The sequence below is a fragment of the Coffea arabica genome, chromosome 10c, assembly GCF_036785885.1.
Source record: "Coffea arabica cultivar ET-39 chromosome 10c, Coffea Arabica ET-39 HiFi, whole genome shotgun sequence".
NCBI lineage: Eukaryota > Viridiplantae > Streptophyta > Magnoliopsida > Gentianales > Rubiaceae > Coffea > Coffea arabica.
In genome coordinates, this window is record NC_092329.1 from 53,507,574 (window position 1) to 53,523,273 (window position 15,700).

Here is a 15,700-nt window from a genome sequence, read left to right on the forward strand (position 1 = left end):
AAAACTGCACATAGGGGTGTGAGTGTGAGTGTGGGTGACTTTGTGAGTGTGTGAAATGTAATGGTCAAATGATAGTTTAATTGGGGTGTGAGCGAGTGTCCGTAGGCAATGCACGCGGAGAGCGAAGGAAGAAAAGGAATGAAACCAGAGGGTAAAGATTTTGTGCGGATGTGATCAGAGGATTTTAATAATATAACTGATGAAGAAGAAGTCATAAGTCATAAGTGGGATCCCGGCTACTGCAGACGAGTGAGCCGCCGGCGCCAGTGGCGTGCTTTCTTCCTTCTTCTGGCGTGTTTTTAACTGTAGTTTTCACCCTTTTTCTTTTCTTTTCTTCCTTTCGGGATCACGCACACACTCTACTATTTACTACTACTTGGTAACCTAATCTAATTGAATTCATTGACTTGATACTTCACGTTGTTCATATTTGCTCCCACTGCATGCATTTCTGCAGAAAATAGTTCATTCTTCCCCCTTCTTTTTGAACACAACATGAATGTATTTCTAATACAGAGTCATCTTCTACATTTTTAATCACTTGGGTTACTGAATTTGCGTTCTGTCTAGTAAGTTCTGTGTACTTACTATCCCCTAACACAAAAGCATCTTTAGATTCTCCCTTTCCTGTAATTTAAAATAGAATAGATTACACAATTATTATCGTCTCCGAAAAAAAAAAATTAACTCTCCGAGAGGGGGAGCCCAGTGACAACTAACACCGGTATCAATGTCCAATCACACCAACTCTCAATGAACTCTTAAATGAGAAGTTAGATGATCTTATCCAATCTAAGAGTCCGATACATGAGAGTGTGTGTGATAAAATAGTTCCTATATGCACAACTTTGGTCTTTTATTCGTTATAAGTTAAACCTCAGCCAGCAATGTAATTAATGCAAATGCATGGATGAATATTAGTCCTCCTCAACTGATCGCTAAGAAGAAATTTATTGTAGATCCTAATTAGTAACTTTGTACCGTTTTTCTATATTAATGGATTATGGAAGGGTGGAGTGCTAAAAGAGGATTGGGATGACAGCTACAAGTCACTGTAATTCATGAGAAGCAACTACGCATGGGCAGTCAACCCTGACTCATAGGTGTAGAAAGACTTGAAATTAGAAAAGAACCGTACTTTTTTTTTAAAGGAAAAAATTTGAGTGTATTCGACTTATATTGCCATTACAGATCAGGGTATATTCATCAATACATTTCTCACATTAATCATAAAATTTGAATACACGATCTTTTAAAAAAAATAGGGCAAAAAACCTCAGCGGCCATTAAACTATTGACGGTGAGATCATGTTTTGGCCATCAAACTATTTTTTGTCAATAATTGACCACTAAACAATTTAATCCGTAAATCCGTGACCATTTCGTCATTAATTGTTCTTAAGTTCTGAAATTAGCATTACACGTGGCAATGTTCGGGACAATTTTGTCCAGCAATTTACTGACCCTAAAAGTCCAGCAATTTTGTCGAGCAATTTACTGCAATTTTGTCCGGACTTACAATCAAAACAAAATAATTGGTCCCTGCTACTAGTTTGGAGCCTATCTTGTTTGTCCTAAATCCACATTTAAAATTGTACTCCAGTACCAATTAGTAGTAGTACTTGATTAATTAGGAGGCCTAGCCCGGGTGGATACGCGATCTCAAGTCTCTAGTCTCTACTACTGTCCACGGTGTCTAGGATCCACGGCGCCCATCGGAAGTGGGGTTGCGGTTGCACCGGCTTCCTGCTTTTGGCCTTATACAGATATCTACGGTCACCAGAAAATGTCCTCCAATTACCTGAGGAGAAGAATATGTAACAGAAGAAGAAGCACAACGAGATCATTACCGCGATACTCCAACGGGTCTAAAGCGGGTGCTTCATCGCTGAGCTGCAGGCAACCGGCTGTCTCAGCTGAACCACCACCACCACCACCAGGACAAAGTTCGGTACTCCTCCCTCACGTCAGCAACGGCTACAGGCGGCAGCCCCATCTCTCTACTACTACCAAACAAGAAGCAGGAGGGGTTGTGATGAGTCCTGGTTTAATAAACTACTTTCGAGTATCGGAGGATTTGGTCCTCCCATCCGAGGCTGACGGTGGGCCTCCGCGCTGGTTTTGTCTTTTGGACCGCACCTCCTGCTCTTCCTCTCACTCTGCATCTTCTTCAAAAAACCACAATCCTCTCTTGCTTTACTTACCAGGCCAGCAGCCACTACCTAATAGGATTAGTAAATTGCTAGACAAAATTGCCCCTGAACATTGCCACGTGTAATGCTAATTTCAGAACTTAAGAGCAATTAATGACGAAATGATCACGAATTTACGGATTAAATTGTTTAGTGACCAATTATTGATAAAAAATAATTCGATGGCCAAAACATGATCTCGCCAATAGTTTAATGGCCGCTGAGGTTTTTTGTCCGAAAAAATATAATCAACTTGTGTTAACAACCTGTCAGCAGAAGCAAAGCAGTGTACTGCTTCTAGTACTCCATCAACCTGCAGGCAGCCATGACAGTATGAATATAGCGTAGTGATACGCTGATAGGCTTTGGCAGTTGGGCTTGTGCTGTGCAGTACATCCATCAGCTTTAAGAGTAACCACGGGCATCGATTCTTGCAAAGGACGTCAAGCCTTTTGAGTGCAACGATCACAAGATTGATATTACCACGGGGCTCCCCCGAAGCCACGACGTCTCATCATGTCTGCCATCCCCTTCCTTCCCTCTTTTGCATGTTAAGGTCATGGGTACAAATACAATGGTGGATTTTTGCTTTCTGAGTAAGGGTAAAAATTCAAGCACCAGCCTGTGGTGGACTGGTGGCCACCACCAAGCTTGGTGGGGTGGGAGGACCAAAATATCACGTTTAAGTGGTTTGTTTCAAAAAAATTCAGGCGGGTGTGTTGTGTACTCGTTTGATCCGGTGGTTGTTCAATTCCCTCCGAGTTATCTCTAAGCCTCCTTAGATCCGCCCCTCCTCCTTAGTGTAGAATAGATTAGGTTATATAACAGTTATCATCTCCGAAAAAAAAAGAGTAAGGGTAAAAATTCATTCATGGTTGTTCATGTATAACTCATATATTTCCTTTTCATCAACTTTTCTTTCCCCAGAGACCTCCAAAATTTACTAGAAAATACAATTCAAATGGGACCTTAATCCCTCAAAAAATCGCAATAAAAGAATTGTCAGATAGTTCGCATTTTTTCAAAAGATATAGTATGAAACTTCCAAATTATCATTATGTGTCTCAAGATGGCCCGATAAATTATCATTATATTTCCAAGATCAAGGACAATTCCTTGAATTTTTTTCTTTAGTAGGGTTGGAGAAAGAGAATCTCGCCTCTAGATCAAAAGGACTCACTGTTACTACTGTGCACCCTTTGAATTATGAAATTAGTAGAAGTGGTAAATCAACCCACTTAACTAGATTTATCCATACCCTTCCATGAATAGATGGGTATGGGTATCTTAAATTTTTGCATATGAGTATAAATGGGTTACCCAATAATACCCATTTAATAAATAGGTATTATTGGGTAACCCATCAAACCCAATTAACCCATTTAAAATTCTCTTCCCCCCAAGTCTCTTCTTTTCCCCTACCTTTTTTTTTCAAATTTTTCATTTTGTCATGATGTTAACATTATTATTATTATTATTATTATTATTATTATTATTATTATTATTATTTGTTGGTTTTATCTTATTATTTTATTTTTTCTTAATTTGTTAACTTGCTCATTTTTTAGCATTACTAATTTATGATAAATTTTAGCCTATTTTCTTATCTTTATAAAATGAAATTTTAAATTTATATATGAAAAAAATGTTAGGGGTTCAAAATTTTTGGATTAAGTTTTTATATTAATTTTTGTAGTACTTAATTCAAATTTTTATATTCGTATTATTCAATTATTAAATAATAGATAATTTTGTGACATAGAGTATAAATGAAAAAAATTGGTAATTAAGTTTATTGAACATTATAATTAAATATTTAAAACTAATGATGGGTACAAAGAGTGGTATAAATTGAAAACTTAGTTTGCAAAAATGAATTTAAATGAGTTTGCAAAAAGTTAAAATAAATGAGTTATAAATGGGTAATTGGGTTACCCAATTCATTTTTTGACTTATCCATTTATATCCATCTAATTAAATGGGTATAAATGAGTTGACTCACTTACACCCATTACCCATTTTACCCAACCCAAACCCGCCCAAGTCACCCATTTTGACACCTCTAGAAATTAGTATAGAGGTTTAAACCTTTGATCTCCAGTCAAATTTTATATCTCATGGCCAACTCGCCTAAAAAGGATTAAAGGACAACTCCTTGATTGCTTCCATAGTTCCATGATCAAGGACAGTACAGAGTAGGGTTAAAGGAAATTCAACCCAAAAACAGTACAGAAGCATGTTCTTAATTGCTCCCTTCTTTCTTAGGAGGGGAAAAAGGTAAACAATTAACGGTAATTATTTGCATTTGTCTCTGCATGAGTTACACAATAGGGAGTAACTTGACACGGTGAATACTGAGCGAAAGGAAGTTGCATTATTCTTTTCTAAATAAATTATTTATCTCTATAATCTATATTTTTTGTGTACTAGTTTGTTAATCATGCAAAGGAAGTTCCATTCAACCTCTCTTGATGAGGAGGACAGAGGAAGACATTACGTTATTGTTTTTTTTTCTTTTTTGTGGTTATTTTGTCTATTATGTTTGTTTGTGGTTCAAAAGTATTAGCTTGGTTTGGAGTAAAATTTTTCAAAAACTATTTTTAAAAAAATTTTCTACTCAAATTTTCCAATAATTCCTTTAATTTGGCAAACGTACTAATCTAACGATTGCTGGAGTAATATTTTCTGGAATTTTTCTAAAAATGCAAAAATAATGTGGCTCTCTTTGAAATCATCCGCCTAGCATGAGCCCACATATACTAAGCCAGGTTCAATCAATTCGATATCATTCCTTAGGTTGGGCTGCAGCAGCCCACTGTGAAATCCTGCCCATATTTGTCATTAGGATTTGGTATTGGACACTAGACACCTAGGCCGAGACTCTCCCAATGGACTATCCAAATTTTCTCTCGACTAGACCATAACCCATTCGTCCAATTATGAAAAGGTTTAGAATAAATGGCAAAAAAAAAAAAAAAAAGTCACTCGACGATTAAATTTTTTTTAAGCTAAAAAGGTCACTAGAGAAAAAAATATTATAATCTCAAATAATTGAATGATCTTTTTTGCCATTGGCTCAAAGGTTTTAGTCAATAGAGAACAAAGGAAGCAAACTTACATTTATTTGTTTTGTTAAACACATAGACTCCTAATTTGGCAGTGACATGTAGGCATGTTAATAGGTAAGATCTATGTTAGATTCAGGGGGAGAGGGTAGTGAGAGGGAGTAGGAAGAGGGAAGGGCATGAATTGGATGGTATAGGGGGTAAGAAGTGTAAGTGAGGGGTTTTTGATTCGAGACCTCTCACTTACAAAAAAAAAAAAAAAAAAAAAAGGTCCATATTAAATCCACTAGATTCATCTTAAATTGAAAGCCACTAAATTTACTCAAATCCAAATTTAGACTCAAGTCCTCATAAGTTTTAAAAAGAAAATTCTGATCCAAACCCAGAGCTTCATAGGTTTGGGTATCTAATTGGTATTTATGGATATTGTTATAATGTATAATTAAATTGAAAATTTTAAATATAATAAAATTATGAATTTTAAAAATAACATAAACATAATCTAATTACCCATTTCAAATAACAGGAGCATGTTTGGATAGTTTCTTATTTACAAAAAAATTATTTGATTGTATTATAGACATATTTTTCAATAACATTTTTTTTATTATTTCAATCATCTTTTTATTTAATATACATCACAAAAAATTATTTAAATAATTTTCTATCCAAACACACTTAAGTTAACATTCAAGAATGTTGTATGCACGAATTATGAACTAAAAGGTATGAAATATTAACATTTAATTACATTGCTTGAAATATTATCGCTTAATCATGAGTTTGGGTAGGCTTCATGAAATATCATTGTATGAATCTAGATTCCACTAAATCCATGATTCTTTTGGAGGGTTTGGATCTAGGTAGGATCAAAATTTAAAAATTTTAATCCAAATCCACAAAAATATAATGGGGCTGAGTTAAGTCTAGTAAGATTCAGCCCATTAATCCATAAAAATATAATGGGTCTGGGTTAAGTTTGGTAAGATTCAGCCTATTAACATGTCTAACTACATGCTATCTTAAATTGGCTTAGAGTTATTTTTGTGCGGGAACAGAAATAATAAGATAATGTTTTCTTTGTTATAAAACTAATAAAATGAAATACTACAATAGGAATTGAAGAAGGAGTAGAGAAAAGGAGAATGATATCCTTATATTTCAACAAGATACAAAAGTCCTCTCAAAGGGTTTCAATATACCTCTATATATAGGCACTACAAGATTAAAGGTACATAAATCCTATTAAACATCCACTACTACAATAATATGAAAAAACTTATGAAACGGTTTCTCCACTACATGAATAGATTTATGAATTGTAACTTCTATACATAATGTAATCATAAATCATGAATTAATCCTCTTGGGAATACAAAGGGACATCCATACTTTTAATTGTTTCATAACACTCCCCCTTGGATGTCCATTACACAAAGAATATGTCTCGTTAAAACCTTACAGGGAAAAATCCAGTGGGATCAAAAACCCTAGTGAAGGAAAAAGAGTACACTATTCTTGTGTATTAATTTCTCCCCCTGATGCAAACATCATTTGAGATCTTTTAATCGTCGCATTCCAATATTCTTTGCCAATTGCACTGAGATATGGTACTTCAGGACCAAGTATCTCTTCATCTTCCTCTCACGATCTAAAAGAATCTTTATTAGAATCTAATGATCTGACGACCATTGGAATACTTAATATATGTGTCTTATCCATATAAAACCGCTTTAATACCTTCCGGGTATATGCAGTTTGGTAGACAAAAATTTTACATTTCAAATGCTCAATTTGTAAACCAAGGTAGAATTTTGTCTTTTCAAAATCTTTGATCTCAAATTCTTTTCTCAAATATTCAACATTATTTTGAATCTCTTCAGGAGTTCCAATCAAATTTAGATCATCAGCATATACAGCAATTATCACAAAATTTGATCAATTTTTCTTAATAAAAACACATGGACATATTGGATCATTGGTATAACTTTCTTTTGTCAGACATTCATTGAGACGGTTATACCACATACGTCCAAATTGTTTGAGCCCATACAGAGACCTTTGTAATTTAATAGAATAAATATTTTTAGAATTTGATTTGCATGCTTCAGGCATGTTGAATCTTTCGGGGATTCTCATATAAATATTATTTTCAAGATTCCCATATAAATATGCAGTAACGACGTCCATTAGACGCATATCTAATTTCTCATGTACTGCAAAATTTCACAAGATATCTAAATATAATAGCATCCACTACAGGTGAATACGTTTCATTATAATCAAATCCAGGCCTTTGTGAAAATTCTTGGGCTACAAGTCTTGCTTTATATCTCATAATTTTATTTTTCTCATTTCTTTTTCTCACAAATACCCATTTATATTCTACTGGCTTTACACCTTCAGGTGTTTGGACTACAGGTTCAAAAAAACTTTTCTTGTAGCCAGTGAGTCCAATTCAGATTGGATCGCATCTTTCCACTTTGAACAATCATTTCTATACCGACATTCATCAACCGATATAGATTCATGATTCTCATCAATTTCTATAATATCAAGTGCTATATTTTTTTAGCCTCCAATTAATTTTTTTTTATGATTTCATTATCTTCATAAGTTGGCTCTTCAGGAGCAACATTTTCAAGAGATTGAATTTTATCATGACATTTAATCTCCGGAGATATATGAAATCAATTTATACCTTATTTAGGTAGGCTGGCCTTAAATTTATTTGTAACACTTGTGCATGTCCTTCAGGGACATCAATTTTAATCAAGGTATTTCCTGCAGGAACAGTTAATTTAATAACTCTTCTAGAGTCGATAATATATCTGACAACTGGTTTGCAATTTTCTGCAAATGAATAATTTCTTGAACTTCCAGTTCACGTTATTTTGTATGAGGATCGAGGAAATCCAATTTTTCAGGTGATTTCCTTTCGGTTGATTTCTTCCTCCCCCTAATGTCGGAAATCGTAACTCATCAGAATAAATAAATCATTTAATAGATCACTCATCAAATATTGTACGATATTTAATCGTAAAAAGTGATTCATACCCGACATAAATTCTAAATTTCTTTTGGAGCCATATATAATATAAAGGGGGTATGTATAAATACTTGTCGGCTCTCAAATATTCTCACTTTTGTCAAATCATATATCCATTGGGATCAGTAAACTTCTGGTTTGTTGCAATTGATGATTATAAATCAAAATGAGAATAAAGACAACTATATCGATAACCATTTCTCTCTCGAATGGTTATTATAATATAATTAACCTTTATCTCACTTGATTTCTAAATATGATCTTTATTATTGTCTCATTTAATGTCTCAATTTGATATCTATTTCAACGGATATTCAAATTCAATAAATTTTTCGAGACATGGTAAAAAGTAGTACTTTATTCATGATAAACTTTTTACCTACAGGGAGAAATATAGTAGTGGCTCTTCTGAAGCTTTCAATCACTTAAACACTAACACTAATTGTGTTTGTCTCTTTTGTTGAAAAATAGTGTATATAGTAACACTTATTAATGAGACACATATCATTATCACCATAATTCTTATAGGACAAATATCATCACTATAATCCTTTGATCCCAAATGTTTAACATCTATTTCTTCTTCGGGAAGAAAAACTAATTAAATCAATCATCATACACCTTCAGGGTGTTTAAAGAAATTGGCCATGTGAAAATGCTATTATAATTTTGATTCGTAAAATGTACTTCGGGACATTTATCTTTAGGACCTTTATTTTCGTGTCCTTATCATTATTATCCCACTTCAAGTGGTAACTTTTTCTCTTGTCATGGTAAAATATATATTTACCAAAATCATAATCATGGTAACAACCATAACTAATAAATTGAAATTTAATCGCATTCACTTCTGAGAATGGACTAGAACTAGCATGCAATAAATACAGAATACTTCTCAAATTTCTCTTAATATTGCTACTACAGGAGCATATTCGAGAAATCAATTGTGGAGAATATCATTTTCAATTAAGAAATAATTCTAAACATAGTAAAATTGTGTACTTGCAGCCATAAGTAAATTTATCATATCAGATTTTGAAATAATGACTATTTTCTGGTGGCCAAATATTTTCGTTAAAGAATGACCATCTTCAAGTGATCGAATCTTTTTCTTTAAATATTTCAAAGGACAAGTAGATCCTCAAATATAATTGATTTTCTATAATAGCATCTCCAAAATTCATTGCATCAGAATATAAGTATTTATAACAAATAATTCTAAAGATAAATAAGTAGAATTAAAGGGAGAAATATTACCTCAAAGATGTCAAACAGTATATATTTGTGTTTAATGATTGTTCAGCAATAGGCACTTGTATTTTTTTGATCATTCAAATGTTAATCATAAGAAATTGAAATAAATTTATGTGTCAAAAATTTACCTCAATAAGTAGACAGAAGTTGCCGAAAAAATACGGGCAGAATCTCGTGTTTCACTTTTACTCAAGGTAGAGGCTCCGTTTTCACCTTTTTCTCAAAAGTAGAGACTCGTGCTGATAACGTGTTATAAAACTAATAAAATGAAATACTACAATAGGAATTGAAGAAGGAGTAGAGAAAAGGAGAATGATATGCTTATATTTTAACAAGATACAAAAGTCCTCTCAAAGGGTTTCAATGTACCTCCATATATAGGCACTACAAGATTAAAGGTACATAAATCCTATTAAACATCCACTATTACAATAATATGAAAAAACCTATGAAACGGTTTCTCCACTACATGAATAGATTTATGAATTGTAACTTCTATACATAATATAATCATAAATCATGAACTAATCCTCTTGGGAATACAAAGGGACATCCATACTTTTAATTGTTTCATAACATTCTTGAATAAAAAATCATGACTAGATATAAAGAAACTAAGCAAAACCCCAAGGAGCTTTGTTCCTTTTTGCTTAAGTGTGCTTCTAAAATACTAAATAGTAATATAAAATTTCCCAAATTCAATATATAAAACATTTTTCTTAAAAAAAGGAAAACGTATAATGTGAGCTAATATGCCTACTCAATAAAATGGTTTGATTGATTATAGTAAAATTTTCTTATGGGACTGCAAATGAATCTGAGTTGAATTGAGATTTGGCTTATCAAGTTGAGTCTTGACTCAATTTTATCAAATTTGAGTTTGAGTTCGACGAGTTCTCAATGTAAAGTTTGAGTTCAATATTGATCTCAAATTTGAGTCGAGTCGAGTTCGAGTCTCTTTGAACTTAAAAAAATAAAAAATAATTATTTGGTTTTTTTAAAAATAAATAAATTAGTAATTTTTGCTTAACAAATAACAAAATATCGGTGATATATCTGTAATTACACTGTTAAAATAACAAAAAGTGTGAGTGTGTGTTTGTGTGTATGTGTGTGTGTGTATATAATTAAGCCGCTTGCGAGTTAACGAGTTAAGTTTTTCTATACTCGGCCTCGACTTGATTGTCTCAATCTCGATTTGAGTTCGATGTTGACCGAATTCAAGTCAAGATTTGATTGAACCGACTCACGAGCAATTTGACTCGTTTACAATCATATTTTTTTAAAGATGCTAATATGTGCTATCCGTGATTAACCAATAGTTCGATGTTTTTCTATATTCTTTATGAAACAAAGGGTACGATTTAATTTTATTTGATAATGTTGAATTTTGCTTTCCAAAGATCATAAAGTTCATTCATACACATACACTCACACAATGAAACCAAAAAAAAAAAAAAAAGAAGATTCTTTGGTAAGTCTATTGGAAATTGTAAGCTTGGCAATACTACTAGTATAACTTTCTGCCTCTGTCCTTAATGGGACATGGTGCACGATATTCAACATTAAATGCTTTGTGATGTATCGATGTTTCTACTGTCAATTCTAACCCCAAACTTCAAGCCTTCAACCAAAAAAAAAATATGGAAACCGGCGAAGCCATCTCAGCTATGACTTATGACCAGCCACTAGCTTTGTTTATTTATCATCTACCTTGCTCCTCCTTATTTTACTTAAGACCTAGGGTCCCGTGTATTCAAACGAAAATACTATAAAGGACACTGAAAAACACAACAGCTGGTCTCTCAATTCTCAGAGCACTCAAATTTCGTGACCAAATAAATGTAACCTTTGAACATTCGCCATCATTCAGAGCTTTGATGCAAGAGACCTTTTATGTTTGCTTAGTATGTTCCACATCGTACAAGTTTTAAAATACTCTTGCATTTATGAAAGCATTTCAATATCAATGCATGGGTATTTGCCTTTCTGCAACATTTTGGGGAGCATTTAACTCCTAGTACGTTTTCTGGTGTGCAAAATAAACACAGAAGAGTTGCACATATCATCTGATGGAAAAGCAAAGGTCGATAAATCAATTTCTTGTCCTCCATGTAACCCAACACACTTTAGGTTGAGGTCTAATCGATCACTACTGATTGAACACATCAACTACGATGATAATTTTATTGCTGTCATTTCATCTTATTCAACTCAGAACCAGTAATTAGTTGGCAAGGCCTTTTCTTTCTGATGAACTCAAAGCTCATTTTGCGCTCAAATGAATTGAAAGATCCAAGAAAAGGCAGATATAATAAACTGAAAACTAAACAGGTACTGTAGGTTGTACTTGCACAAACTGACACAATCTGATTATTGAATTTATGAGCATCATTATTGTTTTATATCTCCAAGGTCCCAAGGTCCCAAAGTCCTTGTCTTGCATCTCTTCTTCCAGTAGTAGGAGCAGGAGCAGTAGGAGTATACATATTGATTTGTACATGGATCAGTAGCGCTTGGCCACTTGAATATTAGTTTCATATTTGTGATGCATAAATAATCTTGAGACACACCATACTTAGATGCTGATTAATTTAAAACTTATAAATATCATGTTAAACAAGAGAACTAGATCACATTTTGATCCAAATGAGTAGTTGACATTAAAAATTTTTTTTTTTAAAAAAATCTGCTTGTGAAATTTGTTCTCATTCATTCCAATCCAACGCATAAATGTGCTTTCTGAATTTACAGTTTACTGTGTTTGTTAAATGTGAAAATTTATTTCACATCATTTGCATTTTTGGTTTTAGTTAGTATGTTAGCATGTAAGCGTTTTGCATCATTGCTAAGGAGGCTAAAGATTTTTCCAAACTTGGATGCTCGAGAAATAAAACCCGTTTGGATTGTTGTGTTCTGGAGTAATTTTTCTGTAGAAAAATATACTATAGCGATTTTGATATATGTGAGGTAAAAAAAATGATTGAAAAATGTATTCACGACAAACGTAAAAATTATTTAAAGAAAAATGGCAATCCAAATAAAGTTTTTTTTTCTCTTTCTGAAATTGAACCTTTTGTATGGCCTTCTATCTCAATAGATATACAAACGAACTAATCACAAATTTTAGCTAGGGAAGAAATAAAAGACAGAATCTAGACTTAGAAAATGAATCAAGACAAATGATACATGTGGATGCCACGACTCTGGTGGTCTCTTTCGGAAATTCCCATCCCAATGGAGTATCACGTTTAACTGAGGATTCGAATCTGCACAAAGGCTGCGTCATGAAGGGAGATAAGTTATCCATACATTTCATTTCTCCATAGCTTTTCGAATTAACTTTTTATACACTAACAACAACGTAGTGATTTTTTTTTTTATACTAACAATTATGAATTTACGTCACACTTGTATGATTTGAATCTTAAATTTAAATTTATACTATTATACAACATGATTTAAACCTACTCTGTGTAAAAATAAAATAAAATTGTACACTGGTATTTATTAATTTCTTGGAAATACTAGAAGCTAAGCCTATGGATTCTATAAACACTTTGCCTAGCCTAATATTTGGATTTCTTTTTGAATTAATCTTCTATACACTTTTACCATTTGATACATGACACATAATTCAAATTTAAATTTAAAATCCAAAATTTGCATACGTGTCATCGTACATCCAATCAATCGTAATAATGTGTACACTAGAATTTTTATACTTCTTTCCCCACCTAGAAGCGCACCAAGACAAACAAAAGCATGACAAAACCGAAAGGGAAAATCAGGGGGTTCAGAAGTTTTATGGTTGAAAAGACAAAGGGATGTGATTAAGTGCTAAACAAGTTTATTGGCTCATTATCATTATCTTTATGATGGGCTGTCAATATCAGTCAAGAAATTTGGGCATCGAGTTTCCAAAACCAAAGGTCCCGCATGCTATAAGTAACTAGTAACTAGTAACTAGTGAGAGAGAGCAGCAGCAGCATGGCCCACCAGTCCAACCAGACACACAGTCAAAACAACCGGTGTTTACATGTGCCACCTAAGCCAAGATTATTATTAAAAAGATCAAAACTAAAATTTAGGATTTTTCTGCATAGCAAACTAGTAAGTACTATGTAATATGCACTTAACATATCCATCCATCTTAAAAAGGGCCATCCATAAATAATGTTACAATTTCTTTCACTCAGAAGGTAAACTGTCTACAACCAGCAGCCCAAAGCATTAAAGTTTGGCGGGATGGTTCGACGGTGGTTCAATCCCCTTCGAGTTATTCATGTATCTCTTTAAGTCCGTCCCCTCCCTCAATATAGGATAGATTAGGTTATACAACCGTTATCGTTTTTTAAAAAAAAAAAAGAAGTAAACTGTCTACCACTTCCATACTTCAAGGCACCAAATAAACACTAGTATTAATTTACAAGGCATTTAATGAACAATGATTCGAAGATAGCAATAAATATTTGGCAAGCCCAATTTTCTTTTCCCCAAATCTCTCTCATATTCGTTTTTTTTTCTTCCCCTTTTTGTTTGGTCCTATAGAAAACAAACCAGAGAAACAAATAGAAAAATCCAATCTTAACTGGATGACCTTTTTTAAAACAAAAAAAAAAACATATATATTCTATAAACACTTTTCTCCTATCTTGCAAAACCTTTTTGCCTTCTCTAGCTGTGAAGAAGTCTCGCAATTCATGAGCAACTCTGCACTTCTCCAATCCTGCAGGAACCTCTTGCAAATCAACTTACATCTCCCACCACCAAAGAAGCAAACTTATAATTTAAATCTCTTCTACAACACTACTTTAATATTTCTGACCGTTCCCTCCCTCCCCCCCCCCCCCCCTTCCTTCCTCCCAATTGTTCTTTCCCATCTGTTTTCTTCTTTATTAGTGGCTGTTCTGTTTTGAGGACAAGTACCTTCCCCAAAAACAAAGAAAAACCACCACACCAATAATCCCATTTTTTCAAAGACCTCAATATTTTTTTTGCTTATAGTTATAGGTCCTCAAGCCTCCTCTTCTTGGCTACTGGACTAGTATGAGAAGAGTTTGCACATGACCCAACTGCTGCATCATCAGTTTTACAACTGAAGCATGCAGCATCCAGCACACCAATGGGACTTTGGGGCACAGATGGAGCCGAGGCACTTGGGAAATCTCCTAATGATGACACCTCTTTTAACAATTCCACACACTTGATCACTCTGTCCTGCAATATTGCCATACATAAAAAAGCCAAAAAAGATAATAATGTTTAGATTAGGAGGAAATATGAATGGTTATTAGGCTAAAATGATAAGATGAAACACTAAAAGTAGATGATGCATCATTTATATGTCTCCCCTACTCCTCCTCCTTGGACCACAGTATTTACCTTTTGTACATGCTGAATTAGAAGAGCAGATATTGCTGTCTCAACATCCACTGCTTGAGCTGCTCCTGCAACAGAAATTGCCACTGCTGCAGCAATTTCAGATGGCCTGTATTCCAAGAAATCAATCCCTGCATTCAATTTCCACCCACCCAACTATTAGCCATCTTTCTTTTCAACCAAATTAATCAACGATGATCAATTTTGTTTAAGCGCACTTAGTTATAGGACCTTTAAATGTGCCTAATATGAGCTGCGTCGCTCTAGTAATTGAAGAACTTGAGCTACTTTGATCACCACCACCTATCTTCTCAAGGAAATAGTCCAGGAATGAGAACGGAGTGACTGCTTGCATTCTCCATTTCAGCTCCCCCAGCACAAGCAACTCCATTCTTTGAACATGTTTCGCCTTAAATGATTTGGAATCACCAACCTGCCAGCAAATGCGATCATCACCTTGAACAAATTTTCGGGAATTGATCCTGGCTAAGATGAGCAAGCAAGACCGCCTCACATGGTGTTATTGCTAGACCTGGCAATTATACTCAAAATCCATTCAACTCACCCACTAATTTGAGAGGTTGAGTTGGGTAATTTGGGTGTTAGATCAATTTTGGATTGAGTAATAAAAATCTAGATATATTGTGGACGGTTTGGATATTTGTGTTGGACACCCATTACCCAACTTAAATTTTAAAAAAAATAAAAAAATTAAATTCAAGAAATACAACTCGAGTGGTGAAGAAGATATGGAAGAT

The 15,700-nt window shown here is 33.8% G+C and overlaps 1 protein-coding gene across 1 annotated transcript; it reads right to left on the reverse strand.

The window, feature by feature from the left end:
- Nucleotides 1–14,446: 14,446 nt before the first annotated feature.
- LOC140015623 (cyclin-D4-2-like) lies at nucleotides 14,447–15,415 on the reverse strand. Its single transcript, XM_072068347.1, has 3 exons — nucleotides 15,174–15,415; nucleotides 14,946–15,073; nucleotides 14,447–14,780 (listed from the first exon to the last, which is right to left on the reverse strand). The coding sequence occupies exons 1-3, from the start codon at nucleotides 15,331–15,333 to the stop codon at nucleotides 14,568–14,570; spliced, it is 501 nt and encodes a 166-aa protein (XP_071924448.1). The 5' UTR covers nucleotides 15,334–15,415; the 3' UTR covers nucleotides 14,447–14,567.
- Nucleotides 15,416–15,700: the final 285 nt, after the last annotated feature.

Excerpts from the sequence above, each read along its gene's own strand:
- LOC140015623 (XM_072068347.1), bottom strand. The coding sequence starts at position 15,333 with ATGGAGTTGCTTGTGCTGGGGGAGCTGAAATGGAGAATGCAAGCAGTC. Across the intron at positions 15,074-15,173 it reads CATATTAGGCACATTTAAAG|GGATTGATTTCTTGGAATAC; the intron begins GTCCTATAACTA and ends AATTGAATGCAG. Across the intron at positions 14,781-14,945 it reads TAATTCAGCATGTACAAAAG|GACAGAGTGATCAAGTGTGT; the intron begins GTAAATACTGTG and ends GCAATATTGCAG.